This window comes from Spea bombifrons, chromosome 5 (assembly GCF_027358695.1).
Source record: "Spea bombifrons isolate aSpeBom1 chromosome 5, aSpeBom1.2.pri, whole genome shotgun sequence".
NCBI lineage: Eukaryota > Metazoa > Chordata > Amphibia > Anura > Pelobatidae > Spea > Spea bombifrons.
Window position 1 is genome coordinate 87,718,936 of NC_071091.1, and position 15,524 is coordinate 87,734,459.

The following is a 15,524-nucleotide window of genomic DNA, read 5'->3' on the forward strand; positions in this document are numbered from 1 at the left end:
AGTGTCTCTGATTTTACTTCACTTTATTCGATCTGGGTCCTTTGTCTGCTGTGGTCACGTCATTCTGACATTCGTATATTCTTCTAAACATTATTTATGCACTTAAAACAGAATTTTAAACGTGAACATTGAAACTTGAAATATATAGGACCAGAAACAAATAATCCTCTAGTCCACTGTTTTGTGTGAGTGTCTGCTATGTGTTCAGCATTTTAACTTTTTCATTATATCTAGTAACAGTTTCTTTTGTGTAGTATAGCTTGCACCACATGCATTAGCCGTATAAGAACATGGGTTGCATACCAGAAGATAACCTTTTGTTTTTCACTTTATCTGTCCTGATAAAGGGTGATGTTGAGCCAAGTGGCATTCAACAGACCTCGGAGCCTAACATTCAAGTGCTCTCAGCAACAGAAAACTCCGATCCCTTGTTTTACCCTAGTTGGTATAAAGTCCCAGCACGGCAGGACTCCAGCCCAAACAAGGTGCCATTGAGTGATGCTCTGGGTCAAGTAGGTTCTTCAGATCCTAAAGAAATGACTGTAAAGAAAGCAGACCTTGCAGCTCCAACATTTAAGGAGGGTACAGCAGTGGCTGGTAAGGAAACCAGTTCATCTGCAGAGGCTCCAAAGGTCAGTGATCATTTCCATGTTGCATCTGTGTGCAATGACCGTTCTTTTTTCCCTCACCTAATAAAAAATTTTGAGCTGGACCATTTGCAGTAATCGCAATTACACATATGAACATGTAGATGATAATAATAAGAAATCCTCTGGAATGTACCGTATTTGCTCGATTATAAGACGATCCCGATTATAAGACGACCCCCCAAAATCAAAATATTAATTTAGGAAAAAAACAAAAAGCCTGAATATAAGACGACCCTATAGGAAAAAAAGTTTTACCAGTAAATATTAATTCATGTAAATATATTTTTTAAATTTCCTTTTATTTGCCAACCTGCCCCCCCCCCAGTTATGCCACTCTGCCCCCAGAAATGCTTTATACCCCCCCTATTTGCCACTCTGCCCCATGATATGCCTTATACCCCTATATGCCACTCTGGCATATAGGGGGTTAAAAGGCATATCATGGGGCTGAGTGGCATATAGGGGGTTAAAATGCATTTCTGGAGGTATATATATGCATATCATGGGGCTGAGTGGCATATAGGGGGTTAAAATGCATTTCTGGAGGTATATATGCATATCATGGGGCTGAGTGGCATATAGGGGGTTAAAATGCATTTCTGGAGGTCCAGAAATGCATTTTAACCCCCTATATGCATATCATGGGGCTGAGTGGCATATAGGGGGTTAAAATGCATTTCTGGAGGTCCAGAAATGCATTTTAACCCCCTATATGCCACTCAGCCCCATGATATGCCTTTTAACCCAGCATGTACTGGCTGCCTTGGCTTGATAGGAGTGTGATTGCTGCTAACAGCAATCACACTCCTATCAAGCCAAGGCAGCCAGTACATGCTGGAACCTGGGGATGATAGTAGTGGGATTACAGCCTCCCTATGCCATGCTACAACCCCCACCCCCCTTACACACCCATGCTATCACACACAAACACACATTCACAAACATTTAAATACTCATTCATTCCATTCATCACACATACTTCACACATTAATCACACATACTTACCCAAAAACCCTCCCCCACCCCCTTACCTGAACTGCAGATCTCTCACTCGAAGACTTCTGCAGGGGACCGGCTGTACCAGCAACTTCTCTGGCCCCGCCCCCAGAGGAGGGAGGGGGAGATAGAGTTCTGTGAGGAAGCTACAAGCTTCCTGTCCTCCTGCTTCTAACGGAAGAGACGCTGCTCGCGACCGGTAAGCAGCATGGCCCCAGCCATTTTTGGGTCTGATTAGAAGACGACCCCGATTATAAGACGAGGGGTATTTTTCAGAGCATTTGCTCTGGAAAAAACCTCGTCTTATAATCGAGCAAATACGGTAATAAGAATTCCATTATTGTATACCTGTGAATAAAAACATATATTCTTATGCAAATCCTATGCATCCAGGCATACCGACGAAATACAAATTTACAGGAAACTTTCACACATAAAGAATTTATTATGTAAATTTAATATATGCGGATTTAGCATATATGATCTACAAGAAATAGAATCCTTTTCACACCACAGACTGAAAGCTGAAAAGTACTCAGACCATATAAGGGCCAGGCATGGCCATAAGATGACTACATAATGTCGTGTTGGGAAGAACGATAATGTACTTAAATGCTCACTTATCTCTGTCTAAAAATATATAATTCATAATCTGCCCACATTTCCCGTATGACCCCCCCTTCAATCTATGCACGAAGATTACCCCTGGCGGTTACTGTGAAACTCTAAGGGAGCAAGTCTCATGCACTGCAGAAGTACTTTTGATATTAAGAGAAACTCTGTGCACAATAAATGCTATTTATGGGGTGTGAAAAGTATTTGTACATTTATTTTCACATATTTTATCTATCGGCATACACAAGGCACAAAGTGAACAGTAAATGGAAATGAATAACGTTTCATAGTGGATATTTATAGCATTTTTTTTCTATTTTCACGTGCAATTACATTGTGGTACTGGTTGTATGCTAAATATTGTCTGGAGCAAAACCATTAAGAACCTGCTATACTAAATGAAGAAAACATTTCAGTTGTTTTCTATGGTAAACCTTGGTAAAGTTTCTTGCAATTTTGCCTCATTCTAAACAAGAACACCTTAAGCGGACGTGGTTTGTGGTTTGTGTGCACCAACCACATAACAACCACGTAACAACCATCAAATTGAATGCATAGAAAGGATGTCTTATATTTTATTATCCCTGATACATTTATTAAAGTAATTTTATTGTGTCCTATAAAATATATTTATAACTACAATATAAATAGTTTTTAAACAAATAATTCAACATATGTGCTGCATTGCTTAATTTGTATTTAACGAAATCCATCATTTGTGCTAAATAAAAATCAAAAAGCACACCTATATATAGAAATATGTCTAAATATAAGAACATCTGGCCTTCCGTTCATACATAAAACTTTGCACATCTGTTCACAAGAAGTGAGATTTCATTTTTAAGGTAGTATTTTTTTTTGCTATTAGGAAAATACAGATCCTTACAGATCTTCACAAAATAAATATGTTTTGGAGTGTTGGATCATTTTTTTTGCCATTGGTCCCAGTTGATAAGCTGTATTCCACACCTAAGTGCGTTAATGTCAATGGTGAAGTATGTTTCTTATTTCCTCACAGGAGTTAGCATTGAGCTTACAAGTTCTGGCTTTATTTATCATACTACACGAGCTCTGGAGTCAGTTTCAGTACTTGATTTTTACTATCCTGGGTAGGAAATATTTTGTTTTATCCCTTTACTAATGCATTCTCATCATCATCCTAATTACTCTGAAAAGAATCCTATATTTATAACTCTTTACGCAAATGAATCTGTGCTACGGATGCTAATATTATTTCGATATCAGGGCTTAACGCTAATTGTTTTCTGATAAACAGTACATCATTGTGTTGCTGGCATTCCTATTTAACAGTCAAAGGAAGGTGCAACTATTAATCCCTTATCTCCTGTGTGGGACCTGTTCCCTTCCAATGGCATATATGCTTTCTTGCTTCTCTGTGTGTCTCTGCGATAGCAGGGATATGATGTCATACTTTAGCCTCTCAGTTATGAAGCATAGAATTGATACTAGAAGTACTATTTTGGCTCATATGAGGCGACATATTCTGACCGAGGTTGACTAGGTCCAGGTGGGCACAGCCACAAACCTGGGAGGCAGATTGCTGCCCCAAAGTAAATATGTCACGGCCCCTATGGTATTATTATAAACCTCCAAAATCTTCATCTTTGGAACCCAAATTCCTGTGACTCACCCTTCTAGTAGCTAAGAATGTTTGGTGGTTTGAAGAATATGTGTTTCACAGGCCTAAATATCACAATAATGTGTATAGGAACTCAAGTACAAAGTTGGTCAAAAAACAATAAATGTTGAGAATCGTGTTATTACTATGCACTCCTATTAATGGGCTCAATTCATCTATGTGACTAAATCAAGTCTCAATCAGAAAATGTTTTCCGTACAAAGTGTGAATGCAATGCCCCAGACTAAAGGCACACCATGACTATCACTTCATCACACCACAAGGTGCCGCTTGAGAACGGCCAAACCACTTAACCACCAATTAAGTCTAAGGAAAAAAAACAAACAATGTTGGAGCTCGGCTAGGCCACAGTAAATGCTGATTACGGCTAACTTGCAACAACCTGTCCAAATAACCTATATCAACTCTTCCAAAACCATTACACACGACATTTTTTAACATATCATACATTTTACACTTTTATTAGAACAGGGTGATTGGGGTTAATAGGGGTGATATGTGGACACAGGTAGTGCGCTTAGTAATGTGTAGTGAAGGAGTAGCAGTGTGGTTGATATCTTTTGGTACATACCATGTGTCAGCCTTAAAGGGTTAAATTGGTAAGGCTTATTCTTGCTTGACTGCGTATGTGCAGTGTGTTTAACTTGATCCTGTACAGTGTCTACATTTTATGTTTAGTCAGGTCTAGGGGTGGTTAGAGAAATCATTTTATAGGGTGAAATGTACGGGCAAACGCATCTCCGTTTTAGGTTCTCGGACACATCGCGCACCTCATTCAATCGCTTTAACGGAAGGGTTTTTTTGTTATTGTCATTAAATCAAACCCAATATCTGCACAAAAATTAACATGGCACATGCAATTACGCCAACATTAATTCCCTGAAAGCCGTAACCTATTTAACTTTACATGCATTCCAAGATTGAAAAAAAAAATGACATGTATGGCTGTAATTACTGCCGTTTTAGCTGTCCATGTACACATGCTGTCACTAGTTCCATAAGTGTTATAGGAAGAGACTTTAATGGGCTTACACAAATAATATTTAGCATGTCGTGTAAATGAATTTAATTCTGCACTTAAAAAATGATTGTACATAGCATTTTGCATTTCCAGAACATAACATTGACGCCATAGTAGGGTGTATTTAGACTTAAGCATACATTGAACGGGCTAATGTGGCTAATCACTAATCAGGCCATGCATATGGTCTGTGTGGCCCATTCGCACCTCTTTGCAATTAGCTTCCCATTAAATACATTCTTTATTTACATTGGTAAAATTACAAAAATGAAATAAGTGATTATAGCAAAGTAGAAGCCTAATGAATGTAAACAGCGTAGAAACGACATCTTTGTGGTATATATGTGTGGGAAAAAATCTGTGTATGATTCTTTTTATGATAACCAATCTAGGTTGGCGCACAGGTAACATATATTCATATAGACATAGGCGTGTCTATTATTATGGAACTAGAAAAAGTGCAAAGGAGGGCTCCAAAATTATTAAGGGGATTGGAAGATATTAGTTATGAAGAGAGTAAAAAAGTTAAAATTATATAGACTACAAATAGGCGTCTCAGAGGGGATATGATAACATTATATAAATATATGCAGGGCCAATATAAAGAGCTCTTCAGTGACCTGTTCATTAACAGAAATGTACAAAGAACAAGAGGTCACCCTCTGAGACTGGAAGAGCGGAGATTTCATAGACGACAAAGGAAGGGATTCTTTACAGTGAGGACAATAAAGGTATGGAATTCACTGCCAAGGGTGGTGATGTTATCAAATACATTAGATGCCTTTAAAAGGGGTCTGGATATTTTTTTAGCATGACATACAGGGCTATAAATCCGATTGCCTTTTGGAGTCAAGAAGGAATTTTTCCCCCTGATGGCAGATTTTACCTCCTGAATTGACACCGCTTTTGACAACGAGTTCTTGGCTAACATCATCTTTGTGTAGAATAGAGGCCAAGTGAACAGAGCTGCATCAATATACAATTTTCCCTCGAAGTCGGATTGTGGCTTATCATTTTAAATTTTAAATTATGGAAGTGAAATGAAGTAAAAGATTGGGTGCTAAAAAGGAATTTATTCCGCCATATTAATCGTAGGAAAGTAGACAAACTGTTTTAATTCTCAAGAGTATTTGGCCTTAATTGTTAATTATAGTTCAATGACGTATATTTCTATTTCAATCCTTTAAGTAAAGGATTACTGTGTAAAACAACTGCAGAAAGCAGTTTTCATTTTCCAATATGAGTAAGGTGTGAATTCATGACTAAAAGATTGACACGCTCGTTGGTGGATTAAACTCGGTGTAATGCTATGGCCCACAGGAATGAAGGACGCACAGCGTAATTAATTATTCCAATGTGGCCTTTTCTTTTTATTTAAATAAAAAAATCTGAAGCACTGTGTACCTGCGCAAGTGCACAGGTACATAATAGAATAGCAAATTAACACATGTCCTGAACAAAATAAAATAATAGCATTCGAAAGAAAAATGCAATCCTGTCTAAAAATGTAGCAATATATAGAATTTGAAAGAAATTCTAAGGTAGCCACTCTTAGGCTATATTGCTGTATAATATCTCCAATAATCAATAACATGTATTCATACATATTTGACAGGATTGCTAATCCTGGTGGACCTTACTGCTGCTTTTGACGCTGTAGATCACCATCCTCCCTCTTGACGATGTTGTTCTCTGTGACACTGCTCTTTCCTGGTTCACATCCTACCTTTCGGATTGTACCTTCCAGTAAATGTTTCTATTCTCTTCCTTGGTGTCACCCTGACGCTGACGCTCATTCACCTCTCACATCAAAAAAACTGTTGCCTCCATCTAGCATGAGATGCATCTAAGGCTCTTTTTCATGCCCTCATTATTTCCACTCTTGACTGCTGTTACTCTGTCTTAGCTGGTCTACCCATTTTGCCCCTTTATGGTCCATCGTGAACACTGCCACCAGACTTATCGCCATCACTCTGTCATTCTCTACACTGGTTGCCTGTACACTTCAGGATTCAATTCAGAATCCTGACTCTCACTTCCAAAGCTCTTCATAGCGGCCCCTCTACTTACATCCCCAAATACTCTCTTAACCGGTCTCTGACTCATCCGATGATCTTCATCTTTCCTCTAATCTGATTTCTAGTTCTCATGCAGCTTACAAGGTTTCTCAAGAGCTACCCATGCTCTGGAATGCCCTTCTCTTGCTTTTCTGTCTCTCCTTTGTTTTCACTCCTTCAAAAAATCCCTCAAGACCTACTTGTTTAAGGATGCCTATCAACCGACTGTTCAACTCCCACTTACCTCTAGCTCGCCTTTGCTAGTAACTCTCCTGCTTTCTGACTGTACTTATGTCCAGAAAAATTATAATTATTAATGTAACTAGTGTGGCTGGTATATCACAAGGAGTAACACCTTTACCTCTTGTGTAATACACCCTGCTTCTAGATTGTAAGCTTGTTTGAGCAGGGCCCTCCTTACCTCCGGTATCTGTAAGGCAAATGCTCTGTCCTGTTTACCCATTCTAGAGCACTGCAGAATATGATGGTGCTATATAAAATAATAATAGTAATAATAATAATAACTTCAAGCACTGTTGTTTTATCAATACATTTCTGTACAGAGGAGTTTCCTATTTACTTCTGCTATACTGAGTTGGGGATGTGCTGTACCCCATCTGTGCCTTTGGCATGAAAGCCTTTTAGACAGGTTGGGATATCAGCTTCAGCCGTGAGGAGAGGCTCAGAAATCCTGTAAGGGAGGATGATGGAGGCTTACATTTTTTGTCATCAACAGCTTTAAATTAAATGGTTTTATATATTCCCCAAATATTCATGACTGGATGCAGTCGCTAGAAATAACGGTAGGACACCCATGAGAGAAAATAAGAGCCATAGCTTTATATAAAAGAGATCCATATGGCAGAGATCCAAAGGTGTAGCAAGCATTTTAAGAGTCTCTGGCTTTTGGAGTGCCACCACCCCAAGCCTTGATGTTGGCACAATATCTAGGTCCCACACTGACAGGTTATCTGCTTTGACATTTCATCAGAGGATACAATTACAACCTGATCAGTACAGTATTTGAAATTACAAACTAGGAAAAAGGATACGGTGGATAAGACAGTTCCTCCTCGCCCATAGAGCAACTCCCTAGCCATTCATTCCTTAAATGAATGTTATGGTCTGTTGACAATGAGGAGCTGTCTTCCCAACATCCAAGAGGTCAGGGTTAAGTCGGGCAGTCGTAGCCCTCCTTCCATCATGCACTCAGCAGAAGCTCCTTCTTACAGGAGATACACATGTATTGTATTCCTTTGTAAACATTGAATTCATTGTTATATGTATATGAACGTGATGTAATTACCACAGACACCTATAAAAATGTACGTTTTTATGAAAAGGCTTTAACCTCTCCCCTACTCATATACTCAATGTTGTTAGGCTGAGTCACACGCCTGGGAATACCAGCTACAATAATGGAATGAATGTGCAAACAAATTGAAATTACTGACTTGTTGCTTTTTATCTAATATTTGATATATATAGTGAGTCCATAACGATAGGTATTGCCAATGACCATTTCAACTTTAAAAAGCATGTGAGCCAGAAATAAGTTTAAACTTTGGGAACATAATTGGTCATAGAAAAAATGTTTGTGTTTTTTCGATACTTTGGCAATTGTGGTAAACTTGAACGCTGGGAGATTTTCCTAAACTAAATATACATGGTGAACTGAATTTACCAGTCTTCTGATCAGGCCTAGGATTTGACCCAAATAATCATGGCTGTCACCAACAGATAAGGTTTGTAAGGCCTCCAAAAACAAAAATTGTACCCCTGACCAGCAACAGAGGACCTTCTAGAATTCCACTCAACCAAAGGAGACTGTCTACCAGCTGGTCTAGAACAACTGACCTCCATAACCATTGCTCAGGAGTCCTAAACTCTCAGGGGTAGACGAGTTTATATAATTTTTGTACCAGATGTGACAGAGTTGACCAGCTTTTACTGTCTATATTAGCAGAAATGTGAGTTAGGCTTTTCTGTCAACTCACGTACACTGACATCTTAACGAATAGCCCTCTTTGAGTATGTAGTTTAAAACCTCACAATGTTCAAAATAATCCAGCTAAAAAAATAGGTTTCAACGTGTGGATTATTAGTTGCAGCTAATTACGTGATAAATGTGTAAATTCCTGCATATTTACAGGTTATCACAAACAGTGAGGCATATTCTAAAAAAGACAACACCAACAACACGGTGCTGTCAAAAGACTTGGTCGTGCCTTTTGCTCTGAAATCACCTGTATTCCCGTGTGTGATAGATATATTTCTGGGAGTGACGTTTAATTTCAGCAATAAAAAAAAACAAAACAAAATAGTTCCGACAAAAACCTCGGAAAACGCTCTTATCTGCTGCCTAATGGCAAAAGCGCCTCTTTTGATGCTACTTTCCTGAAATACAATATAAATGCCCAATTTAATACCTTTCAGTGTTCTGCTAATGCACGGAGTAGCATGACATGACACGTTAAAACATGCAGGACTGTTTTCCGAGTATGCAAAGTATTTGAAGCCAAGTGCAGAAGTATTTGATATCTGCATGAAATTGTTCACCTAAAAAGACTATGGTATGTTTTATCTGATTTCAAATAAAACTCTTAGTGGTATTTCTATGTTATTAGTTAATCCACCTTTTATACAGCTGCTTACCGGAAGTCTTTTACAAGTAGCCATTTTGACCATAAAATGGACTAAATTATAAGCATGGGTTTCATAAGGTCACACGAGTAGATATGGTAAGCCCAGAGATGCTTATATCCTTCACGCCTCTGACACTGGAATGCTTGCAATTCCCTTATGGTGTTATTACGGACAAAATGATTAAAAAAATATAAAGAACATCCTTAATTGCGTCATTGACTGAACGCGTGCTGTTAATAACTGTCACAATTCGGTTGCGGACTAATCAGACTAAGCGTGTCAATAATCAATATGAATTGAAGTCAGTCAAGAATTGAGCACAGCTTATGGTATTAGAGAACGGTATTAGAGGGTTAACATTTTGCATTCAGGTTAAACATACTATGAGATTTAAATTATCCAAGAATGGTTTTTTTTCTGCCTTTATGTCCCTTGGTGGGATTCAGATGTTGTACGGAGGATTTGCTAGAACGCTAAAATACAATGCGAATGGGATGCCTGGAAAGATCATAGGTAATGATATAACCATTCCTCTGTTATCCTAATCCCTCTGTACAGTTCCAGATGAGATTTGGTTCTTGGACCTACAGATAATCAAAGAGTTTTTACGGTTAATGCCATATAGGTCTCTAGTAGACCATCTAGTACTTATTTTACAGTGGAGGGTCTGAGAGATAAACAATGCGATGGATTTTGTACTGGAGAAGAAAAAAGGTGAGAAAGAAGTAGAAACCTGTTAAAACAGGAGGGTGTTTTTCTTTGGAGCCCACAACTATATTATTGTTTGTCCCAACCTGGAAGTCTATGTATAACATAATATTGTATTTAAATAGAATGTTAAAAATATCATTCATATCTGCAAAGGTTCCATGGTAGTTTCTTGCACCTAATTACATCAACAGTGACCTTCCGAGACTCCATAGGGGAAAGAGGGAACATAAGCCTCCGTAGATTTCCCTGATACAATTCTCCAAATAAATATTTTATAGGTAGAGACTTTCATTGATGTTGTGTTGAGTTAAAATAAATGTAATGAATGTTCTCAATCAGGGCTAAGCATTAACATGGTCAGCCCACGGGCAAGGTGATGAGAAATCTACTCTTTCTTTCTTGAACATCTTTCTTACGAGCACAAGGCTCATAAAATATATATATATATAACTTATTTCAATGAGACAGACCCTATTGTTGGCTCTTGGATGGCAATCAATTCCCAAGCTTTCTCTGTTTCCATGTGGACATCTTTTTACTGTACTTTAACTCGGCTAAATGTTAAAAGAAATGTATGTAACCGCTTAATAAATCTGCAGCTGTCAGATTGACGCCGATGTGAGCTTCTGTAATAACCGCAATGTCACATTTTCAGCCATTTGTCATGTTTGCGTCAACCTGTCTTGAGTGCTTGTTTTACAGCTATTCTGGTTAATATAGAATTATGGGCGTTATTTAATGCTGAAATATATGACATTCTCAAATATATGTCTTATTGTAACAACCACTTATATGAAGAAACGAAATATCGAGGAGTGGCAGAGAAGAGACTTCTCACTATATATAATATAGAGCCCTTGCTGTAAAGTGAGAGACAACTTAGGCATGGTAGTTACATTAGACTCGGGAGAATTATATACGAAATGAAGAAACCTCTCCCACATCAGTGTAAGACATCTCAGCTCGTGAAACAATCATGGGCAAACAGTGTCCAGGTGAACTTTTATGGAATAGTGTCTAAGGTTGAGTTCAATTATTTTGATAATCATACGTATAAAAATTGTCCATGAAACCTTTAAGTAATCTTCCTGATCTATGGCATGACAAGTATGCCAATGATCCTTCCTGTCACGTCTTCATGCATTACCATTACAGATTATTTTGGTGAACCAAACCAATCATGGGAAAGTCTTAATAACAATAGGACGCGTTTTTCTTTCTGTGTATTTCATAATCCGTAACAGATTGTGTGCCAAAGCTTGCCTGCAACAGAACAATTTAATGGGAAATAAAGGGTTTATTTAAAGTGATCTTCTTGACATACTGGGTTTTTTTTTTATTCCTACAGACCGGGTCCAGTGAATCCAAGCATGGAGACTCTGAAGACACTACAGGATCTAATCAGACAGAAAGTACAGACACGGAACGCCACGTCTTCTCCTTTTCCTGGCTAAATTCCTTACCAGAATAACTATTTGCCGAAGAAGAAGTTCTATCTCTGTCCAAAGAGAACTCTTTAACAGATAAGCAACGGAGACATTTTAGTCAGTGGAAAAAATCTTAGTTTTTGTGGAATTTTGTCTATACGTATTTTCTACTTTAAGTGACATTATGAATTAACCTTCTGAATGCCATAAGGGTGAGCAATGCTTTCCTCTTCCCTCTTGAATCATCTGTCTTCATAGCAACGTACAGGTCCATGATGATGTTGACACAGCAACTGGTGCTGGGAATGGCATAAGCTTCTCTATTTCGCATGCCTACACCTTTATCAATACTCAAAAGTCGATATGCCAGCCACCAATGGCACTTTACCCCTTAGCCCTCCACAGTGCGAGAGAGAAGCTATTACTGCTTGCTATATGGCAAAATATTGTAGGGAGCTTTGTGTTTCTCTGAAGGCTAGGAGTCTGACGCACAAAGCTCTTGTGAGAGATGCTAAAATAGAACTAAACTATATGCCCATTGTGCAGTGCTATGGAATATGATGGAGATATATAATAAATAATCATATGATTGAAATGGGTAAGATATTTAATATCCCTAAGATAGGTCGTCATTACAGAGGACTTGACATTTTCTGTAGTCGTGTAGCAGGGCAAATGTTTTATAGAACTGAGATAAGTAATGCGTTCTCTGTGCCCTAAGATAAGGAAGCTTTTTAATCAATGTAGATGACTTGAAATATCAGGTGGTGCGTTATACCTCATTCTTATAGTTTTACAAAGTGTTGGAGGTTTAAAGGAACATATCAAAGCAGTTTATATGTTTATGAGGGGATATCTGTGAACTCGCCCCCCCTTTTCCATAGTGAAGTAGAAGTTTTAGGGAAAAAGCATCAAGTATCAGTTTTATCAAATAGAAAACAAAAAGCAGAATTCTTTGTGCTCACGTGGTAGTTTTTGGTTATTTAGCATAACGGATTTTGTATTTGAATGAAAAGAAAACTGAGTCTCTAAAAGGTCTTCTCTGTGTAACTATAACCGGTGTGCAGTTGAATATTTTTGTTATTCTTTTTAATCTGAATGCACATGAGATTTTTTTTTTTTGTCAATTTGTAAAAGATCTCTGGACCACCTCTACGTCGCTACTTGAGTGTAAATGAAACACTTTTCCACAAATAAATTAAAATGGACAGTTATAGCTTTGCAGATTTTATTAGAAATATAGATATTAAACATTATATTACACACCAAAGTTGTGCGAGCTCCGAAAAGATGTTTTATTATGGAAATGTGTACAATAAACTTTTTGATGCAAAATAAATTACAGCGATTTTCACCTCCCAGAGGAAAACCCATCAATTTCTATAGATTAAGCTAATTCAGTTCCGACACTGAAGCACAAACTTTTATTCCTAAGGAAATATGTTACATGATTAACCCCCCCCCCAGAGTGTAATGTAAAAATAAAGCAAATTATGCCTGCTAAATTTTTTTTTAATTTTTTGTTTTTTACTGCAGTCAAATACACCCCGTGCATGCTGACGAACAGATATAGGCTGTTACCCCCCTCCCCCCCCCATGTTGCCAGGGGGTTAGCTACACATTGCTATGTAAAATGTATTTCCCCCTTCCGGACAGCCAAAAAGGGTTAATATGTGCATCCTCTAGGTCTGAAGCTATATAAAAATAAACAAATGGTATCAGGGCAGCACTATGGTACATAATACTGTATAGTTTGTGCTAAATGCAGGGGAAAAAAATCTCTTTGGTGCAAGAGTATATATTATTTCCCAATGATGTCCATCAGTTTTCTGTTGCTGTGGGCTTGCTGGGCTATCTGCTCGGCTCTGGCCATTTCTAGGACTTCTCTGAGCAAGTGGAAAGTCAGATCCAAGGAAATCGGAGGCTCTTCTGCTCGTTTTCCCCTTTCCGTGGCTTCCTCCTGGCTGCTGTATGGACTTTCTGCTCTATCCGAAGCCCCAAGCCCCTGCTGGCCGTTCCATTGCGTCGGCTGCAGCTGTTGCACGTCTCTGACAAAGTTACCGGCCAAAGACTCAGGTAGCCGACTTCCTCCAAGCAAGCTCGGGGAGTACTTGTGCAAATTGCCCAGACGCAGGAAATATTCTTCTCCCATGCGAAGTAAAAAGGGCTGGTACTCAGGTAAGAGAGGCGGGGGGACTCCGGCAGAAGATGCTGAAGACTTACTGAAAGCTCTGCACTCATAGCAGGGGAGGAGTGAAACCAGAAGTATTCCTATAGATACCCACAGCTGGAACTTCATGTTATTCCCCAAATTTCAGATCTGAAACAAAATAAATGCGCAAGAGATTCCTGAAATGAAGGCGAGCGAGAGAGAAGGAGAGATCCCATAAGAGAAGACGTGAAAGCAATTGCGGACAGGACAGTGTAAGCAAGGTAAGCATGATAGGAAAATGAATGAGATTAAAGGAACGGGGTGGAAAAGAGAGGGGAGAGAGAAGAGAGCAGTCATTTCTTTAGTGTGCTCGGAATAGCTCTCCATGGTGCTGAAATGAATTCACATGGAATGACAACCTAACATGCCATATGGGGTATAAAAGCATTTCAAACTATTTCAGCATAAGGAGATATGTAATGTTATGTTATGTTATAAGTTATGAGATTTATCCTTAAGTGATAGAATACAAATGCTGTCATAGACAAAAATCTGGGATAAAAACCCGCAAGAATTATTGTGGCAGGTGAAATGAACAAATTTATAGAATGAATAAATTTGATGCATGCAGCCCCGACAAAGAAGAGAACTGGAAATATAGTATAGAACAGAAGACGCTAACAATGATACCTGTTGGTACCGAAAACGTTCACATTTCAGCTTATATCCAGATTTTGCGCAATAAAGAAAATCAAACATGTTAAACTTACTTGCTAATTGAAAGGCTGGATCTTCTTCCTTGGGGTAAAGCCGGGTGCTTGCGGAGACAGAATTATTGCAGCATAAGTAGGATTTGGGAGTCCTTCTGAGATTTTCTTTTTCTTCTTTAAGGTGCTGATATATCCCGAACTCGTGAAATGAATTTCTTACAAAACTGAGCCTTGATGCTGGATTTTTATAGCTAAGACCCTCTTGCAGAATCACGCACCTCTTGCCTAATAAGCTGACGCTTTCTTGACAACTATTGCGTGCTGATCCTCTACTGAATAAATAATGCCTCCTTGGAGCAATGGGCAGAGTTTTGCTATCACAACAATGAATCTCACATCCAATTATGTTCCCAGATATTTATCACCTCCTTAGTGACGTAAATGACACCTAGAGTGGAAACAATATTCACAAGTCTCCCATTGACAAAAAAACTTGAATGAGATTTCCCTTGTGTGCCGAACAAAAGCAAGTGACCTTTTACTACCAAACGGTCAAAGGAAAAAAGGTTTTAGCCAAATCCCAAATCGAGGTGTGGTATCCTTTCCCTAAGTAACGAAAGAAAACTCCTCTAACTTAAGCAAGAACAACAAGAGAGGGTTTTTGTATAAGAGCAAAAAAAATAAAATACATATATTGGGCTCCAAGGGAAAAAAAGATAATCAACAAATAAAATAAAAAAGGTAAAATATTTTTGCACGTCTAAAAAGTATTTTCAGTAATTTAACTTAATCAATATGTAAGGCATTCTAAATATTTACATAGAAATACCATGTCTGTTTCCCCAAATCTATGAGATAAATAATTGTATTAAAATGATG

The 15,524-nt window shown here is 38.3% G+C and overlaps 2 protein-coding genes across 5 annotated transcripts in view; one reads left to right on the plus strand and one right to left on the minus strand.

Annotated features, from left to right (window-relative positions):
* The window catches only part of TRIM55 (tripartite motif containing 55), a 42,752-nt gene extending 30,685 nt beyond the window's left edge, over positions 1-12,067 (plus strand). For 2 of the 4 annotated variants that reach the window (XM_053467289.1, XM_053467288.1), the window contains exons 9-10: positions 348-632; positions 11,705-12,067. In XM_053467289.1, the coding sequence (XP_053323264.1) occupies positions 348-632; positions 11,705-11,827 (408 nt within the window). In that variant the 3' untranslated portion in view covers positions 11,828-12,067. Of the gene's footprint in view, positions 1-347; positions 633-3,279; positions 3,371-11,704 lie in introns of all 4 variants that reach the window. The other 2 variants (XM_053467290.1, XM_053467291.1) reach the window with 2 other exon arrangements.
* A 1,223-nt stretch (positions 12,068-13,290) lies between these two features.
* Positions 13,291-14,839, minus strand: CRH (corticotropin releasing hormone). Its single transcript, XM_053467561.1, has 2 exons — positions 14,706-14,839; positions 13,291-14,132 (listed from the first exon to the last, which is right to left on the minus strand). The coding sequence occupies exon 2, from the start codon at positions 14,080-14,082 to the stop codon at positions 13,585-13,587; it is 498 nt and encodes a 165-aa protein (XP_053323536.1). The 5' UTR covers positions 14,083-14,132; positions 14,706-14,839; the 3' UTR covers positions 13,291-13,584.
* Between the last annotated feature and the right edge of the window lie 685 nt (positions 14,840-15,524).

What these genes read in the sequence shown, in the direction of transcription:
- CRH (XM_053467561.1), bottom strand. Translation starts at nt 14,082, where the DNA reads ATGAAGTTCCAGCTGTGGGTATCTATAGGAATACTTCTGGTTTCACTC.